General features: G+C 42.5%; 1 protein-coding gene and 1 non-coding gene across 5 annotated transcripts in view; both read left to right on the forward strand.

Annotated features, from left to right (window-relative positions):
* Positions 1-20456, forward strand: part of LOC109910402 (cAMP-dependent protein kinase catalytic subunit alpha-like) — a 159262-nt gene extending 138806 nt beyond the window's left edge. For all 4 annotated transcript variants that reach the window (XM_048617993.1, XM_020509573.2, XM_048617994.1 and 1 more), the window contains exons 5-10: positions 4413-4495; positions 7718-7844; positions 12456-12551; positions 13266-13388; positions 17430-17594; positions 19377-20456. In XM_048617993.1, coding sequence (XP_048473950.1) covers positions 4413-4495; positions 7718-7844; positions 12456-12551; positions 13266-13388; positions 17430-17594; positions 19377-19502 — 720 coding nt within the window. In that variant the 3' untranslated portion in view covers positions 19503-20456. The remainder of the gene's footprint in view (positions 1-4412; positions 4496-7717; positions 7845-12455; positions 12552-13265; positions 13389-17429; positions 17595-19376) is intronic.
* Positions 18721-18802, forward strand: trnas-uga. Its single transcript has one exon. It is a non-coding gene; the product is annotated as a tRNA-Ser (tRNA).
* Positions 20457-20902: the final 446 nt, after the last annotated feature.

The raw sequence follows: 20902 nt of genomic DNA on the forward strand, positions 1-20902 counted from the left end.
AATCTTATCTATGACTGGTTCTACACAACATGAACTGGTCACATGGTTAGGAAAATTCCTGTGACCAATTTTAAACAAGGATTCCACACACACAGTGAAGGATTCCTTCACATTTGCAAAGGCCATACAGGGCTTGCATATTGATGCAAGTGCCCATGTGCTCATCTGACATTGCTAGTCTATTCACAGTGTACCACTCAAGGGAAACATAGATATCTTCATTGCAGCATTACATATAAGAGATCTAGACCTGCCACCATTATGTGAAATAACAAGGTGTAGAGCTGGATGAACACAGCAGGCCAAGCAACATCAGAGGAGCAGGAAGGCTGACGTTTCGGGCCTAGACCCTTCTTCAGAACCCTGCTCCATTTCTGAAGAAGGGTCTAGGCCCAAAACGTCAGCCTTCCTGCTCCTCTGATGCTGCTTGGCCTGCTGTGTTCATCCAGCTCTACACCTTGTTATCTCAGATTCTCCAGCATCTGTAGTTCCTACTATCTCTGAAACCATTATGTGAATCAGTGTTTGTTGAACTTAAGAACTCTGCAGTTCATGTGCTTGGGTTCAGTTTTAACAACACCCTGTGTGCCCAAATAAATGGTGTTGCCAGAAGATTCCCAATAGGCCCAGCTCCACAAACACATTTGAGTAATCAAAAATTCATCCCTTTTAATCCAGCAATAATCTTGCATTCACTGAAACCTCAGTGAAGAGTCATCCCTGTCTCCAGTCTAAAGTCTCTTGCTCACCAGGCATTGCTGTATTCTATTTCCTTTTGACAAACACCTGGGCATTTACTCAATGTTGTTTACTTCAGTTACTATAGCTCTCTAAGAACTTATAACAAATGAACTTGATTGAGTTTTTTGAAGAAGTAACAAAGAGGATTGATGAGGACACAGTGGTGGACATGATCAATATGGACTTCAGTAAGGCGTTTGATAAGGTTCCTCATGGTAGACTGGTTAGCAAGGTTAGATCACACAGAATAGAAGGTGAACTAGCCATTTGGATACAGAACTGGCTGAAAGGTAGAAGACCGAGGGTGGTGGTGGAGGTTTGCTTTTCAGACTGGAGGCCTGTGACCAGCGGTGTGCACAAGGATTGATGCTGGGTCCACTCCTTTTCATCACTTATATAAATGATTTGGATGCGAACATAGGAGGTATGGTTGGTAAGTTTGCAGATGACACCATAATTGGAGGTGTAGCGGACAGCGAAGAAGGTTACCTCGGAGTACAACGGGATTTTGATCAGATGGGCCAATGGGCCGAGGAGTGACAGATGGAGTTTAATTTAGATAAATGTGAGGTGTTGCATAGAATAGATAGAATAGAATCCCTACAGTGTGGAAACAGGCATTTTGGAAAGGCGAATCAGGACAGGATTTATACACTTAATGGTAACGTCCTGGGGAGTGTTGCTGAATAAAGAGACCTTAAAGTGCAGGTTCATAGTTCCTTGAAAGTGGAGTCAGGTAGATAAGTTAGTGAAGAAGATATTTGGTATGCTTACCTTTATTGGTCACTGCATTGAGTATAGTCATGATGCAGCTGTACAGGATATTGGTTTGGCCACGTTTGGAGTATTGCATGCAATTCTGGTCTCCCTGCTAACGGAAGGATGTTGTGAAACTTGAAAAGGTTCAGAAAAGATTTACAAGGATGTTGCCAGAGTTGGAGGGCTTTAGCTATAGGGAGAGGCTAAATACACTGCGACTATTTTCTCTGAAGCGTCAGAGGCTGAGGGGTGACCTTATAGAGCTTTATAAAATCATGAGGGGCATGGATAGGGTAAATAGACAAGGTATTTTCCCCTAGGTGGGGGTGTCCAAAACTAGAGAGTGTAGGCTTAAGGTGAGAGGGGAAAGATTTAAATGGAATCTGAGAGACAACTTTTTCACTCGGAGGGTGGTGCGTGTATGGAATGAGCTGCCAAAGGAAGTGCTTTTAGGAGTGTATAAGAATCACTTTATTGCTTGTTTGCCAAACCATCAATGAATCTGATCTAATCCAAGTGTCATACATAAGGTCAACTAATGGGGAGCATCAGTGTAACAGGGATTTTCGCACAAAAGTTAGATTTTAAAATGAGTAAGTTTCAAAATAAAAATTAGTTTTAATGCAGGACGCTGAAATATGAAAAGAATTTTGGTGATCCTGTAATCTAAATTCATTCCATCGAACTCAGAGCAGCAGAAAGGTTTCTGTGGTTAAGTCATTCTTTTCAAAAAATATTCACTATTGGAATGAGGGCTTTGCTGATAAGAACAGCATTTGTTTCCCATTTCTAGTTAATCTATGAGAAAGTGGTAACGGGTCACCTTGAAATGCTGCAGTCTCTGTGCTAAATGATGTTAAGCAGAGAGTTCCAGAACTTTGACCCAGCAAATGTGGAGGAACAATCACGCAAGTTAGTATCAGTAGATTGCATTCAAATTCTGCAAGAAATCCAGTAGGTACAGGATTGAATATATTATATAGTTTGTCCTCTGCATTATTTATCTAAGAGCAAGAACTAAGATAAAAACAGAAAGAGACAGTAGAGAGAAAAAACAAAGGTGCAAAAACTAGAAAGCAGTGTAAAGAGCAGAGCGGGGGGAAATCCTTCTGAAGTGTGTTCAAGAGGCCTTTCTGGGTTAGTATCTTTCCAGCCCAATGAGGGAGAAGACATTGCTGAGCCTGGTTCTGGGAAGTGGGTTGGGTTCAGTAGATCAAGTGTCAGGAGGTGAATATTTAGGGAACAGTGATCAGAGTGTCATGAGATTTTGGTTAGTTGGGAGAAAAGCAAAAGGACCAATCTAGGTAACAGAACTTAACTGGGGAAGGCCCAATTTGGGAGGAGAATAGTTCACTTGTGGAAGCCATAGTGGAACAAGAGATAGTTATGATACTGGGTGGGTTAACAACTAACAGACGGTATTAGATATATACTGGCTGGAATTAAAGTTAATATGCCACGAGGACTGGATGGAATGTATCCAAAGATATGAAGGAAAGTAAGTTTCAGGGAGGGTAAAATTCACTGTCTATGAACTGTATAACTTAGCCATAAAATACTCTAGACCTACAGATGGGAAACAAGCAAGGTAGCTTTGAAATAGTCAAAACAAACAGTAATATTTTTCTGTAAAATTCAGTCACGGCTTGACTGGTTGCGTTCCTGGAATTATAATTACAATAACATATCACTCTCCGTTTAACCTTCTCTGCGGAAGATTGAGAAGAGTTCCAGTATGTTACTTTGACCTATTTTATTATTGCAACAACAACCTGCATTTGTTTGGGAGCTTTGATGTTACAAGTTACAAGGCACTTCACAGTAGCGTGGTCAGGTAAAATTTGACACTGAACCAAAGGAAGGGCAGGTTCACTAAAATACTGTTCAAAGAGGCAAACACTTTTGATTAAACGCACAAAACACAACACATGTTGATATGTGTTGACATATTAAACAAGCATGCATTACTGCCATACTCAATGATAAGTTTGGCAGCTAATCTAGTAGCAGTTGTAAAGATATCACTTTTATTAATCCTATAATAAAGATTATTGTTTAAGGTTGTCAGCCAAGTATGCCAAAAGTGCAGGTCATCTGCATTTTTGATTATGGACAGAAATGTGGAAAGAGCTGGCTGTTTAAAGCTGCACTTTTTAAAACCAACCAGTTGAGATTTGGTGTAAGAGCTGCTTGCAATGTTGTTTGCTCAACCGTGTGAGGGAAGATTATTCTCAGTCAAACTGGCATCATGGGAATGAATACAAAGTATGATTCTGCTGGTTGTTTGTGGAGGAGTAACCAGTTGTTGATCACAAAGGCCCTCTGCCTGCCATCAACAATGTAATTGGCTCACAGGTAGCTGCACAGTATTGGGTATGAATGAGATTGGCAGAAACATTTGGACCACTGGAAGGGAAAGTGATTTCCTTTTCTCTGCAATTAAAAAAACACTAAAAGCCTGAAGGAAGCCAGTTTATTTTCTCTCACCAGTTGCTGTAAGCTGTCGCTTTTAACCAATAAATCAGAGATTTTATAATTTGTGAACCATTTGCTATATGTCTTCTGCAAGGAAGTACAAAGCACCTGAAGAGCTAGAAACTGAGAGATCGACAAACAGCAAATCCTGACAAGCAGAAAAAGCATTTCAGCTAACTCTGCGGACTAGGGCCATTGAACTACCTTTCCAGTTTTTCCTTCCATCCATAACTCCAACGTTTTCTTGACTGTCTGTGTGTGAGTTTGTGTGTATGTGGAGGGTGGGTGAGGTGTTGGGGTGTGTGTGTGTGTGTAAGGGACAGGTGGCACCTTAACAATCTGTCATTAATAGTTAGAGGTAAACAATACAATTCCTGCATTGTTTTTGTGCTTTATGGGACTTGTTTATAACTTGCTTTCTCTTTCTTTCTTTCCAGGATAACACTAATTTGTATATGGTGATGGAATATATTCAAGGTGGAGAGATGTTTTCACATTTAAGGAGAAGCGGAAGGTTCAGGTTAGTCTCTTAAAGCTGTACGAAATAATGCAACTGATTGATAAATATTCAAGACAAAGGATTTGGATTGAATATTGCACTAAGCTCACTACTAAACACATCATGGCTAACAAACAGTGTGGAAAGTGTGACCAAACCCTTAGGTGGAAGACAGTAACGATCTGTTTTAACTGTGTTATCCTATCTTTGTTTTGCCCCATATGAAGGTTGTTAAGCATGTTAATCTGTGAACAGTGACATTTGACATCTAAGTTTGAAACAAGTATCACAAAGAGTCGGGACTAATAAAGGACCAGAGCTACAATGTGTCCTCTCTGGTGTATTTGTAGGGGCAAAGCACAATACTCCTTTCTTTTATTCTTTCATAAGATGAGGGCATCACTGGTAAATTGCCCATCCCTAGTTAACCTTGAACAGGTGGTGGTGAACCAGTTTCTTGAACCGATGTAGCCCATATGGTGTGCTGCTACAAAGGAAGTTCAGGATCTTAACCCAGCAATGGGGAAGGAATGGAGAGGTAGTTCAAAGTGAGGGTGTTGTGCGGATTCGAGGGGATCTTACAAGTAGTGGTGTTTTCATATATCTACTGCCCTTTTCCTTCTGATACTAGTGGTTGTGGGATTGGAAGGAGCCTTATTGTCAAAAGAGCCTTGGTGAATCGCTGCTGTGAACCTTGGACATAATGCACACTGCTACTTTTGCCAATCAGTGTGGATGGATTGAGTGTTTACATTGGAGGTTGGGACAGTGTATAAATGAGCTCCTTTGTCCTGGATGATGATAAGCTTGAGTGTTTTTGGAGCCACTTCCAAATAGGCAATTAGAAAGTATTCCATCACACTCCCAATTTATGTCTTGTAGAGAAGCTTTCTCTGTTCTACTCTTGTAGCTACAGTATTGATATGCCTTGTTCAGTAGAAACCCATAGGATGTTGATAGTGGGGAGAATTCACTGATGGTAACGGCACTGAATCAAGAAGAGATGGTTAGATTCTTTCTACTTGCTTATGATCATTGACCAGCATTTTATATGTTACTTAGCATTTATCAGACCATGCCTAAATAATGTCTCTCTTGCTGTATGTTGGCACAGACTGCTTTAGTATCTAAGGATTCAGAATGGTACTGATCATTGTGCAACCATCAACATATATCCCCACTTCTATGTTTATGAGAAAGGGAAAATCATTGATGAAGCAGTTGAAGGTGGTTGGGGCTAGAACACTGCCCTGAGGAACTCCTGCAGCCATATCCTGGAGCTGAGATGACTGACCTCCAATAACCACAACCTTCCTTGTGTTAGTATGGCTCCAACCATCGAAGAATTTCTCCCTTGATTTCTATTGACTTCAATTTTGCCAGAGTTCCTTGATGCCATAGTTGGCAAAGCCTTCAGGGCTATTGTTGAAATGTTGTCAAAGCCCATGCCCTTTGCAGTATCCATTGTTTTCAACTGTGTCTTGATGTCACATGGAGTGAATTGAATTGGCTGAAGACTGGCATCTCTAATGCTAGGGACTTCAGAAGGAGGCCAAGATGGATCATCCAGTCAGCACTTCTAACTGAAGATTGTTGCAAGGCTTTAACCTTGTCTTTTACAGTGATGTGCTAGACTCCCCCACGATTGAGAATGGGGATATTTGTAGAGCTCCCTCTTCTGATTAGTTATGAATTGCCTACCAGCATTCATGACTGGATTTGGCAGGACTGTGGAGCTTAACCTGATCCATTTGTTGTGATATCACTTAACCCTGTCTATTGCATGCTGTTTCCACAGTTTAGAATGCAAGTAGCCCTGTGTTGTGGCTTCACCAGGTTGGCACCTCATTTCTAGGTATGCCTGTTGCTGCTCCTAACATGCCCTCATGCACTCTTCATTGAACCAGGGGTTGATCTCCTGGCTTCATGGTAATGGTATAGTGAGGGACATGCCAGGTTGAATACAATTCTGCTGCTGCTGGCCCACAGCAACCCATGAATGCCTAGGTTTGAGCTGCTAGGTGTGTTGTGAATCCCTCCAGTTTAGCATGGTGGTACTGCCACACTCCAGAACAGTACGCTCAGTGTGAAGGTGAAACTTTGTCATGTCAGGGATGTGCAGTGGCCATTCCTCCTAGTACTATCATCGACAGATGCACCTGCAACAGGTAGATTGGTGAGGACAAGATCTTGTACGTTTTTCCCTCTTGGATTCATACTGCTTGCCGCAAGCCCATTCAGGCAGATATGTCCATGGGGATTCAGGCAATGTGGTCAGTAGTCATTACTACTAACCCTGTCTTAGTGGATGGACATTGAAGTTTCCCCACCCAGAGCACATTCTGCACTCTTTCCACCCTCTGTGTTCAACCTGGAAGTGTCCTGGTTCATCAGGTGAGATGGGTGGTAGGTGGAAATTAGCAGGCAGTTTCCTAGCACATATTTAACCTGATGCTGGGGGGTTCAGAGTCAGTGTCGAGTATGACAATGTCAACTCCCTCTTGACTGTGCCATACATGCCTCCCTTTGTACAATTAAGTCTTATTTCCTTATTACATTTCCTTATTAATTTGCATAATGCCTATGTTACTGGCTAATGCCTCAGGTGTACAGCAAGCTGGAAGTTAGCAAATAATGGGCTGCAAGTTGATGGAACAAAATAGGAAAATGTTTTAGGGAGTTTTAAATGCAGAGGGCTCCTTCACCTGGCACAATGCTGCAACTATGAAAACAGACAGGATTGTTTTTCACAAGCTAAGTCACAGAGTTCCTTTGGCAGGCAGTATGATTAAATGCTAATGGGTGCATAGAAATAATATGGTCTTGTTGAAAGCTGGAGAGGTCATTGTTGATGATTGTTTTCTTCTCGAAGCAGGAATAACATATCTGTGATCAATTTTGTGTTTGAGATGCTCTGTAATTTCTATGCTAGAGATCATGAATAGGATTTGCTGTTTTATCAATACAAACGATCTTGCTTAATTGTGACAAGCCATCTGTAATACACTTGTTGAATAATTATTTCAGTTGCAAAGGACGTGCTCCTGGTCAAAATAAAACCTCAATTTCTGTAATGTCCCTGCATTTGCCACTTTTCTGTTATGGCCTCCGTTACTGTCTTTCAGATGAAGGTGCTTGAGCACCAGTCCACAATCAATTTCCAAAATGCCTCCACATTGAACAAGGTGTTTGTTATCTCTCTGCCCTCGAATCTGAATTTAATTATAAATATCTTGCTTCCAGTGAACCTCACTCACGATTTTATGCAGCGCAGATTGTCCTCGCGTTCGAGTACCTCCATTCACTAGACCTTGTCTACAGGGACCTGAAGCCTGAAAACATACTGATTGACCAAAATGGCTACATCCAGGTATGGGGGAGTGCCCCAGGAATGGCCTAAACCTTTCAGCATCAGGTACCAAATTAGAGGGCACACCTTGAGAACAGGGTGTCTGCCATACTCCAGGAGAATGCCAGATTATGTGACTACTTCAGATATTGAACAAATACAATAATCTTGGGGCAGGGAGTAGCTATTCAAGGGATACTACAGATATGCACTGGCCACAGTTAAGTGAAATGACTTACATATGAGCACAGGGTCAGGGTGGAGGGGGGAATGTTCTGTATGGTAGGTGCAGCATTGGAAAGAGTTTTAAAAAAGAGTGAGGGAGTAGTGTTTTACCAGCAAAAATAGTATAGGATCTACTGGCACAACGTTAGGGTGATTGAAAGATGTGGATTTGTAGCAACCCAGAACAGGCACTTTAAATCGATAATTATCCAGTGCTGATGGAAGGGCTGTTCTTTTCCTTGTCTTTAGATAATGCCTGCTTTAACTGCCCAATGAGAGAAAGGCTTGATACTATCACTGAAGGGAAAATAAATCCCACTCTGGATTGAAGTAGAGTTACAATAAATAATTATATTTGAGAAAATTCTACTGATGAGGGCAATTGCTTAAGTCCTGGCTTTACTATTGTCTCTCAGCTGTGTGCCAAAGTCAGTTTCCTCCACCTGCATCTGTAAATTACACTTCTCTCCACCTGCATCTATAAATTACACTTCCTTGTCATTTCCTGCAATTATCCCTGCTGTCTTTCCACTGAGTGACATGCAAACGGCATGAGCTATTACCTGGTTAAGGTACTACTCAGTAATACTGAGACACACTAGCTCCAACTCTACATCCATCATTTCCAATGCAAAAAAGGTTGGAATGCTGAAAGACTATTGATCCCATCAAGCCCACTTCTTCCACATTCCTAAATTGTAATGTGAATCAAATAGATCTGTTAACATCTCAATAATCCTCAATTCCTTTTTCTGACAATTTTTTTTGAAAATATCACGATTAAGAATTAAATCTTTTCCCTGATCACATATTAACACATCAATTATCCTTGAGAAGCCTTATATTTTAATCTTTTTCTCCAGCATTATTGAATGTAGTCCCTCCCAGACTTGATGGCCTATTCTGAAGATTCACTCTTCATTCTTTTCCTGAAACGTTCCAAAATATAACAGTTACTTTATTGAGGTCAGGTGACCAAACTGCATTCCATAGTCCAAGATTGGATGCCTGCAATTCATACAACATCAATACAATTTGGAACTTGTATCCACTACTTTCTAGATGAAATCAGATTCCCAAATTTCCTTTGTAGCAAATTCTTCATTTAGCCACCAACTTTAGGAATCAGATCTATGACCATGTCCATTTCATCCCTCAATCCTGTTGTGTGTTGGGCATTGAGTCAGAATGAGCACAACCAATGGTGTATTTTTCATAATACTTTGAAAGCACTCGCTTATTCCTAACCCGTGATGTTGAGGTATCTGCATACTGTGCATATTTACTCTTTTCTGTCTCTGTGACTCAGGTTAAAACATATGTGCTTCGTATGCCTTAGCCCTTGGATGACATCCCCTCCCAATTATTACCTGTACCACATACATGGTTCAGAAGATGCAGATCAAATTATTACTGCTACTAGTACTTTTGTCCAAATTACCACCAGTAAATTCCTGCCTGTTGGATCAGCAGTATCAGTAGGACTGAGGAGTACCTGCTAATGGTGAACAGCCGTAGCCAGAAGTAACTCACTATTTGCTGTAACCTTGCCTTGTTAACAAGCTAAACCTAGTGAGAGAAACCAAGGAGTAATGTTCAAACACTGACAATTGCAAATCTCTGGGACGGGAACCAAAATTTGCTCGGGTATTAACAAACAAATTGAACATCTGTGAGCCCAATATGGAAAATTCACAGCATTTCTTATGTATCACCATCCTCTACTTGAAGGACTTTAGACTTCTTTTGGCAGCGTTGCAAGAAAGATCTCAGTAAAATATTTTCTGAAAGGCCTAGTTACCTAAATCCATTAATGTGGACCAAATGAAACTTAAACAAAATGTCCAAACATATGAACCAGCACCAAAGTTTGATAAAGTAGTATTCAGGAAATAGTTTTGGTTAAAAAACTGCAGAGGAAGTAATCAATTTCTAGATTATTTTTCCAAGAAAACAGCTGGATGCAGTGATTATGGGCATTGAACAATGACTGAATGGTCCTGATTTTCACTTTGAACTATGTAGTGTTTGTAGTACGGATTGATTGTGTTGATACTGTTAACTTGTTGTTTTAGTGGAAGGGATCATTATTAATCAAATTTGTCAGTTGCAAAGAATTTGGCTTATGTGAAAAATGTAAGGAACCTTCATGCAGAAAAGACATTTGAACAAAGGAAGTAGATGTGGTTAAGGAGAAGCAGATGGGATTTAATGTAGATACAAGCAAGGCAACAAATGTTAAACAGGATCAGAGATAGTAGGAACTGCAGATGCTGGAGAATCCGAGACAAGGTGCAGGGCTGGATGAACACAGCAGGCCAAGCAGCATCATAGGAGCAGAAAGGCTGACGTTTCGGGCCTAGACCCTTCATCAGAAAAGGGGGAGGGGAAGGGGGTTCTGAGATAAATAGGGAGAGAGTGGGAGGCGGATAGAAGATGGATAGTGGAGAGGATAGGTGGAGAGGAAACAAACAGGTCGAAGAGGCGGGGATGGAGCCAGTAAAGGTGAGTGTAGGTGGGGAGTTAGGGAGGGGATAGGTCAGTCCAGGGAGGACGGACAGGTCAAGGGGACAGGATGAGATTAGTCAGTAGGAGATGGGGGTGCGGCTTGAGGTGGGAGGAGGGGATAGGTGGAAGGAAGAACAGGTTAGGGAGGCGGGGACGAGCTGGACTGGTTTTGGGATGTGGTAGGGGGAGGGGAGATTTTGAAGCTTGCGAAATCCACATTGATACCATTGGGCTGCAGGGTTCCCAAGCAGAATATGAGTTGCTGTTCCTGCAACCTTCGGGTGGCATCGTTGTGGCACTGCAGGAGGCCCAGGATGGACATGTCGTCTGAGGAATGGGAGGGGGCGTTGAAATGGTTCGCGACTGGGAGGTGCAGTTGTTTATTGCGAACCGAGCATAGGTGTTCTGCAAAGCGGTCCCCAAGCCTCCGCTTGGTTTCCCTGATGTAGAGGAAGCCACACCGGGTACAGCGGATGCAGTATACCACATTGGCAGATGTGCAGGTGAACATCTGCTTGATGTGGAAAGTCTTCTTGGGGCCTGGGATGGGGGTGAAGGAGGAGGTATGGGGGCAGGTGTAGCTCTTCCTGCGGTTGCAGGGAAAAGTGCCGGGTGTGGAGCGGACAAGGGAGTCACGGAGAGAGTGGTCCCTCCGGAACGCAGATAAGGGTGGGGAGGGAAAGCTGCCTTTGGTGGTGGGATCGGATTGCAGATGGCAGAAGTGTCGGAGGATGATGCGTTGGATCCGGAGGTTGGTGGGGTGGTACGTGAGGACGAGGGGGATTCTTTTTTGGTTCTTATTGCGTGGACGGGGTGTGAGGGATGAGTTGCAGGAGATGTGGGAGACATGGTTGAGGGCGTTCTTGACCACTGAGTAGGGGAAGTTACGGTCCTTGAAAAACGAGGACAACTGAGATGTACGGGAGTGGAATGCCTCGTCCTGGGAGCAGATGCGGCGGAGGCGAAGGAATTGGGAATAGGGGATAGCATTTTTGCAGGAAGGTGGGTGGGAGGAGGAGTATTCTAGGTAGCTGTGGGAGTCGGTGGGCTTGAAATGAATATCGGTTTCTAGGTGGTTGCCCGATATGGAGACAGAGAGGTATTAGAGATGGTCCAGGTAAACTTAAGGTTGGGGTGGAAGGTGTTGGTAAAGTGGATGAACTGTTCGAACTCCTCGTGGGAGCACGAGGCGGCGCCGATACAGTCATCAATGTAACGGAGGAAGAGGTGGGGTTTAGGGCCGGTGTAGGTACGGAAGAGGGATTGTTCCACGTAACCTACAAAGAGGCAGGTGTAGCTTGGGCCCATGCGGGTACCCATGGCCACCCCCTTTGTCTGTAGGAAGTGGGAGGAATTGAAAGAGTTGTTGAGGGTGAGGACGAGTTCAGCTAAGCGGATGAGGGTGTCAGTGGAGGGGGACTGGTCGGGCCTGCGGGACAGGAAGAAGCGGAGGGCCTTTAAGCCATCTGCATGGGGAATGCAGGTGTAGAGGGACTGGACGTCCATGGTAAAGATGAGGTGTTGGGGACCGGGAATTGGAAGTTCTGGAGGAGGTGGAGGGCGTGGCTGGTGTCACGGACATAGGTAGGGAGTTCCTGGACCAAGGGGGAGAAAATGGAGTCCAGATAGTTGAAGTGTGAACCTTGTACAGAATAGAGGGGTCAGGTCCTATGTTAAATGGGTAATTGAAATTTTGAGGCTTAGCACATGAAACCTTACAGATTTTTATGGTCCTTTTTAAAGAGAATAAGACTCAAGATGATCTAGCCTACGTAGACTGATTCCTCAAATTACAATTGAAATTAAATGAAAATGGTGAAATAAGGGGATAAAAAGAAACATACAAGTGCTCCAATCTGTTTCAACTCAGATTGATTTTAAAATCTGGTTCATGTCTAGGTGACAGATTTTGGATTTGCCAAGAGGGTAAAGGGTAGAACTTGGACACTGTGTGGAACTCCCGAATACCTGGCTCCTGAGATCATTCTCAGCAAGGTAAGGAGCTGCTGCTTTCTCCTTGCAGCTTGCAGCATCTTTCAACTCCTTCCAGTTCATGAAAAACACAATCTGAAGACGTCCTGTAAATCTAGTATCAAAATGTTCTCTTCCCTTGTCTTTCTTTCTTTGGTATTCAGTGTTGTCAAGGTATAAATACCAGAATGTTTGTTTAGATTCAGTGAAAGGAGTACTGTGCTGGCATGTTAGAGATACTGTCACCATGTTGTAAGCTACCCAGTTAGGTTCTAATTGCAGTCCTATGCTTTACAAATCTCGGGATTCAGTCATTGCTTCACTGTAGGCAGATGTCTACACAGATCTGCAACAATAGGAGTTCTACAGTGACTGTCAAATATATTTGGATAAGTCCTGGTTATGTGATGTATTAACCTATTTATTTGGAAATAATTTAAGCCTCATAAACAAATGGCATTACCAAGAGGCCACCATCTCCTCCTAGAGGGCTGAGAATTATTGGACTTTGATGTGCAAAGATACTTTTGCCATCATGAGTCAAAGCCTACACTCACTTTGCACTCTTTCAGTAGGAATTGTTTTAACCAGTTGCTTTCTTAGCAACTTTGACTGTTCTGCCACAAATAACCCATTGAAGCAATTGTAAAACCCAAATTACTGTTTAGGCAAGATCAGCAAACTTGAGAGAGATTGTTTTGAATCTGTCTTTTTGATCCATGTCTCTTACTCCTCCAGGGCTATAACAAAGCTGTGGATTGGTGGGCATTAGGAGTCCTAATCTATGAAATGTGTGCGGGGTATCCTCCGTTTTTTGCAGACCAGCCAATTCAGATTTACGAAAAAATAGTCTCGGGGAAGGTAAGCATTGTGCTTCAGAAAATATTATTCTGATCCTGTGTAATTAAATAAGGAGAGATTCGAATTTTAAACAGTACCTCCCTCCATCATTGAAACATCTTGACAATCAAGAGTGTGCGAGCAAATGCGGTAACCACAAGATCTTACAAAGAGCAACGAGATGACAGAGTGAAATGTTTTTACAGGAGGAACGTTGTCCAGAATCTGGCAGAACTCCATGTCTTTTTACCTAGTATCTTGCGATCCTTAACATTCACCCAAACCAGTGGGACATGAAGAATATTACATGGTTTAATGTTTCTGAGGTACAATGCAGAACTCCTTCACTGTCAAAGTGAAGTAACAGTCTGGATAATGGGTTTGAGCTCTGGAATGAAATTTCTAACTGGAGAAAGCTATCATTTGAGCCATGTTGACACTGTTTTTGTTGAGGACCCAACTGGAGGCTTTGTCTAATCAACAGTCAGTCATGTCCTAATTATAAATGATACGCAAGGAGGGAAGAAAATAGTGTTAGATATTCATAGCGAGAGAGAGTTTGTGCCTTGGAGTATTTCATGTCAGGCACACCATTGATTCATAAAGTCATGTAGCAACAAAACTTCACTCCAACCAGTCCATGCTGAATATAATCCCAAACTAAACTAGTCCCACCTGCCTGCTCCTGGCCCATATCCCTCCAAACATTTCCTATTCATGTACTTATCTAAATGTCTTTTAAACCACTTTTCAAATGAAGCATTAAGCTAATGAATGGCCTGTTTGTCTGTTTAGGTAGATGTTAAATATTTCATGGTGTTTGAACCCAAAAGTTTCACGTTTGAAGAACAGAGCAGTTCTCCTGGCTGACATTTACACCTTGATCATAAACCATGTTTAAAAATGTATTTAACTGCTCTGTTATTTCACAGCTACTTGTGGAGCCATGCTGTCTGCAGTGACAAACACATTTCTAATTCTTACATTTCGAATGTATGTCATTGGCAGCAAAGTACTTTGGGACATTATGGGGATGTGATTGGCACTGTATAAATGTGGTTTTATTCTTTAAGTAACCTGTTGGAAAAAATGCCTTTGAGGCAAACACAATTGGACATTTTAACCTACCTGCAGAGTTCTCTCTGACTACCTCAAGTTACCTACTAGTCAGCTAAAGTCCGTTATCCTAAAGGGTCATTTATTGCCATCCAAGAGGTGAGAAAATGGATTGGGTCCATCTGCTTGGGCACATGTCCAACAGGAACATAGTTATGCTCATGTAACTGTTGTATATGAATTGCTGCTTCTTGTCGGTATGTTAGAACATTGAATGCTGATTCTCTTAATAGGGCATGTGCTGCACAATGCTTACTCCTGGGGATTGAGAAAAATGACTATGAGCATTGTCCTTTTACATATGGGAGCTTTATTTGATGGATTGAACTTTACAATGTTTCACCTGAATGCGATGAGTTTGTGCAGTCGTAATGTGTTTTCTTTTAGAGTGACAGAATGAATTGTCTGTAATTTGGCATCAGTTGTTACTACATTGTCAACCTCGTTTAGAAAGGTCATGAGGATATTTGATTTGGAAGACACAAATCCCACACGGTGTAATAGAAGATGCTTTGCTTAAGACTAGGAGACACTGAGGAACAGATAGCAGAGACACTGTTACATATGTGTAAAAAATACTTTTTTTAAAGAGAATTTTTTCAGAATACAGGCAAATAGCTGACGTGATTCCTATATTTAAAAGGGAGGTGGAACAAGTCCAATACATTGTTAATGCAAGACATTGAGTCATTACTGTATGCCAGTTAGCTCAATATCAGTGGTTGCAAAAATAATGTTACACTTAGTTAAGAGAGGTAATAGAAAAGCATCAAAAAACAGAAAATATGATTGCCAGCGCAGATGTTTAAAGGGAAGATTGTGCTTAACTAATTTTATTGTATTGTTTGAAGAAATAACATCAAGAGTAGTTAAAGGGGTAATGCATTGAACATAATGTATTTAGATTTTCAAAAAGCCTTTGATAAGGTACTGCATAGTCAACTCCTGTAAAGACAGAACAGATAGAATCAGAAATAACAGAAAAAATAGCAGCCTACCTACAAGCCAGAAAGCAGAGCGTTGAATTAATCAGACTGCACAAAGCAGGGAAACAGTGTTCCATGAGGATTGGTGCCAGGACCACAGCTATTCACCAGTTATGTTAATAATTTGGAATTGGGATTTGGATGACAGTTTCAAAATATGGGGGTGCACCAAATTGGAGATGCGATTTGAAGAATTAGTAAAAGAACTGCCCAAAATATAGGAAATTCTTTGTAAGCTTGCAGAACAAGCGTGTCATTGGCAAATGAACATCAATGTGAATAAATGTGAGGTGGTATATTTTCATAGAATTAATAAGAAGGTCACATACTCCTCTTAAAAAAATCCTTTGCTGTCATCGTAGTGTTCACGATACAGAAGGAGGCTGTTCAGCCCACTCGGCCTATGCTATGTGCCCCAAAGTGGATGCCTCACCGTTATAGGAGCTATCATTAGTTCATCAACCTCCTCTGAATAATAAAGGACAGTCTGGCTTGAAAGTAAATAGCCAGATTGTTATGCTTGTGTCCTGTCTTTGGGACCTCACACAGTGGTAAGGTGAAATATCGAGCTCTGATGCACTGAAGCAGCACTGACCCCAAGCAGACATGGTTTACTATTCACAAAAGATGTTGTAGTTTGTGAATCCACAACCACAACGAGATACTCCCCACCACCCACCCACCATAAACAAGTATCTAAGTTGCAGCAATGATGCACGCAATTTTATATCTATTGGTTTACAGTGTATTAGTGTGTCATAACACCATAGAAATTTACAGCAGAGAAACAGGCCCTTCGGTCCAATTCGTTCATGCCAACCAGATATCCGGAGTTAATCTAGTCCCATTTGCCAGCATTTAGCCAATATCCCTCTAAATCCTTCCTATTCATATACCCATCCAGATGCCTTTTAAATGTTGTAATTGTACCAGCCTCCACCACTTCCTCTGGCAGCTCATTCCATACACGCACCACCCTCTGTGTGTAAAAGTTGCCCCTTAGGTCCCTTTTAAATCTTTCCTCTCTCACCTTAAACCTACGCCCACTAGTTTTGGACTACCCCACCCTGGGGAAAAGACCTTGTCTAATTACCCTATCCATGCCCGTCATGATTTTATAAAGTTCTATAAGGTCACCCCCTCAGCCTCTGATGCTCCAGGGAAAATAACCCCAGCCTATTCAGCCTCTCCCTATAGCTCAAACCCTCCAATTCCAGCAACATCCTTGTAAATCACTTCTTAACCCTTTCAAGCCTCACAACATCCTTTCTATAGTGGGGCGACCAGAATTGTACACAGTAATCCAATGGCCTAACTAATGTCTTTACAGCTACAATGTGACCTCCCAACTCCTATACTCAATGCACTGATCAACGAAGACAAGCATACCAAACGCCGCCTTCTTTGTCCTATCTACCTGTGACTCCACTTTAAAGGAACTATGAAACTGCACTCTAAGGTCTCTGTTCAGCAACAGTACCCATTAAGTGTATAAGTCCTGCCCTGATTTGCCTTTCCAAAATACAGCGCCTCACATTTATCTAAATTAAACTCCATTTGCCACTCCTCAGCCCATTAGCCCATCTGATCAAGATCCCGTTGTACTCTGAGGTAACCTTCTTCACTGTCCACTACACCTCCAATTTTGGTTCATCTGCAAACTTACTAACCATATCTCCTATGTTTGCATTCAAATCATTTATGTAAATGACATATGGCAGTGGACCCTGGAGCAATCCTTGTGGCACAGCATTAGTCACAGGCCTCCAGTCTGAAAAGCAACTCTCCACCACCACCCTCTATCTTCTACCTTCAAGCCAGTTCTGTATCCAAATATCTGATTCTCCCTTTATGTGTATGTCAAATCAGAAAATCTACCCTTAATCTTAATCTTTGCTCAACATCTGGTGTCATATAAGCCTGAGTCATTCTTGTGTAACTGACCAATGTTTCTTTTCAGGTGCGGTTTCCATCTCATTTCAGTTCTGACCTAAAAGATCTACTGCGGAACCTGTTGCAGGTTGATCTGACCAAACGGTTTGGTAATCTCCGAAACGGTGTCAATGACATCAAAAACCATAAGTGGTTTGCCAACACAGACTGGCTATCCATCTACAAAAGAAAGGTACTGTGACCCCAGCCAGTCAGCCTGTATTTCCCGAGGCAGGAGTTGGTGAAGCTGTTTACTGCAGACTGGGTAGTAGTGTACCAGGAGAGGATTCAGACTTCCACCACTTTCTGTGACCAATTCAGTTACAGCAACACACGCATAAATGTTCTTGCTCTCTCAGTCTTCTTACCTCTCACTCTGTACCCACTGACCTATTCCTCTCAATTTCCTTTCTCTGCTTATATAGGCACAAGCATTTTGTTTCTGTTTAGGAGGATATCTAATGCACATCTCACCTGTTCCTGTGTTTCTAAAATGGATGGGGAGTTTCTGTTCTGTGTGACAGATTGTGGATAAACTCCCTGTACAGACGCACCCCATTTACCTAGCTCAGCCAGCACTGGATCTTTGTTTCAGTGAAGTAAGTCACAGTGTAAACTCCTGTATGTTCAGAATACAGAATTAGCATTGAGTTTTCCTGTTGTCATATTTATCCTATATGTTAGCTTCAACTAGCTAGAGGTAGCCAATGTCACATTTACATTCTGCACCTGAAGGACTATTGTTTTCTTTGCTACAATACTGCTCAAGAAAGCATAATGGTTCTGTGTTGAAAGGGAGCAACAAGTAGTGTGTGTATTCAGGGCTGTAATGTATGAGCTGTTATGATGAAAAGAGAATGGATTCTGGGTTTTGGTGTGCATCTCAGTGGGAACGTGGGGGAGGTGATGTCACAGTGGCCATGTCATTGACTGGTAATCCAGGCTATTACTCTGGGATATGGTTTCAAATCCCACCACAGCAACTGGTGGAATTTAAATTCAATTAAATAGTTTAAAGATATGAAAGATAGTCTTGGTGATGGTGACCGTGACAACGATAGTGGAATATTCTGGTTCACTCACGTCCCTTTGTGGAAGAAGATCTGCCGTCCTTCGCTGGTCTGGTCTACATGTGACTGACATTTAGCTGCCCTCTCAAATTGCCTGGCAGCCACCCAGATCAAGGGTATTTAGGGATGGGTAATAAATGCTGGCTGTGCCAGCCGTGTCCACAAACCAAGAATTATTTTTAAATTGTGATGTTGCAACCAAAATGCAATGTCCAAGCATTGGAACAATGGCCTTATGATGCGGCTTCTGTAGTCATGGCCGAGTGGTTAAGGCGATGGACTTGAAATCCATTGGGATGTTCCCGTGCAGGTTCGAATCCTGCTGACTACGGGCGAAAGCTGAGAGCAAATTCGAAGGAAGCTTGCTCACCGCTATGGGGCGGCACGGTGGCTCAGTGATTAGCACTGCTGCCTCACAGCACTAGCAACCTGGGTTTGATTCCACCCTCGGGTGACCGTCTGTGTGGAGTTTGCACATTCTCCCTGTGTCTGCGTGGGTTTCCTCCGGGTGCTCCGGTTTCTTCCCACAGTCCAAAGATGTGCGGGTTAGGTGGATTGGCCAGGCTAAATTGCCGGTAGTGTTCAGGGATGTATAGATTAGGTGGGTTATAGGGGGGATGGGTCTGGGCGGGATGCACTGAGGTTCAGTGTGGACTTGTTGGGCCGAAGGCCTGTTTCCACACTGTAGGGATTCTATGATCTATGATATTTTAGCATGTACTGAATAGGTGGTATGGTTTGGGGGGGTTCATTGCAAGTATTTAGGGTGTCAATGAGAACCTTTTGCTGTAACATGTCACTGAGGGTGAAATAGAGAAATCTAGTGAGCAGCTGTCAGCATACGTGTGTCTGAATGATTCTTTGACTCTAAAGCAACTTAATTTAGTTTCTGTTCCTTTCCTCAGGAGGAGCCTCCTTTTAAACCCAAGTTTAGAGGCCCCGGGGACACCAGTAACTTTGACGAGTATGAAGAGGAGGCGATCCGCATATCTCTCACAGAGAAATATTCGAAGGAATTTGCTGATTTCTAGAGAAGGAAATGAGACAAAGCTGTAAAATGACTGGAAAACTTGATACCCGGCTGAAAAGGCAAGGAGGCACTATTTGGAGGGGAACCCAAACTGTTGTATTTACTGAAAACTTTTGTGTTAAGTCTGTGCATTCCACCAGGTGGAGTCCTACCTTGCCTTGACTTCGAAGGGCCTGGCCCTCTTTCCCTTACACAGACTGCGCCTGCAAATCCTGAGGTTCTCCAGACAGTCACTATTCCCAATGACACACTAAACTTCTCTTTTTTGCCGCCTTCCAATAAGCGTTTGTATCTCATTGTGTCTGAATGTTATATATGTTCTGTGTTTTAAAAGATATTTTACTTATACATTAAAGACCTTTAGTTTTCTTTTTTAAAACGTATTTCCGAGTAAAGGGACTACTTTTCCATATCTGATCTGACTGCAGAATAGCTAAATTAGGAGCTTGAACTCTTTGCTAACCTGTCTTACTCATTCCAAGCAACTACAGAGTTGGCATGCACAGGTGTAATGTTAACTGTGCACCATCTCTGCAATCGATTCCCTGCACTCACTCAAGTCTGGGAAATGATGAGCTTCTGTATCGTTTTGGGATCTCGCATTTAAATAACACCGAATTAGATGGATGATGTAGCAATATAATGTTTGCCACAGTACACTTTGGCCCAATTATGTGGCTTTCACATTTCTTCAGTAACCTCAAGGTTGAAGTGTTTGCTTTATTTTAAGATTCCTCTGGTGGAGGCAGACAATCCCATGGCAATATTTCAGCAGAGTAGTGGCGTTCTCCTCAGTGACATGGCCAATGTTTACTTTTCTGTCAATATCACTGAACGAATTACCTGGTTATCACATTCGTGTTTGTGGAAGCTTGCTTTGGGCAAATTGGCTGCTATGTTTATTACATTGCAATATTACACTTCAAAATAAAAGTACTTCATTAGCTGTAAAGCACTTTGGGACTTCCTGAGATTGTCAAGACACTATGGAAATACAAGTGTTTTTTTTTTGTAAAAGGTGGAATAAACAATTTTACATCCTAGTACCAATTCCCCGTTTAACATAAAGACCCGAGCAAGAAAAGCTGTCTAGAACATCAACACTGGCTCTTTCCCTCTCTCTCCAATGCGAAGACAAGGTGGTGAGAGTGGGAGCAGGCAGCCCGAGGCGGCAGCAGGAACAGGCTGCAAGGTGGCAAGACCAGGCAGCTCGAGGTGGCCAGTAGCGAGAGCGAGAACTGGCAGCTCGAGGCGGCAAGAGTGAGAACAGGCAGTTCGAGGTTGTGGGCGATGAGAGTGAGAACAGGCAGCCTGGAGCGGCAGAGGGGCCAAGGTCGAGTCCAGAGCAGGGGAGGTCGAGCTCTTGTGAGGAGTGTGAGTCCAGCATTGCTCGGTGCTTAT

This window comes from Rhincodon typus, chromosome 38 (genome assembly GCF_021869965.1).
Source record: "Rhincodon typus isolate 14 chromosome 38, sRhiTyp1.1, whole genome shotgun sequence".
In the NCBI taxonomy this organism is placed as follows: domain Eukaryota; kingdom Metazoa; phylum Chordata; class Chondrichthyes; order Orectolobiformes; family Rhincodontidae; genus Rhincodon; species Rhincodon typus.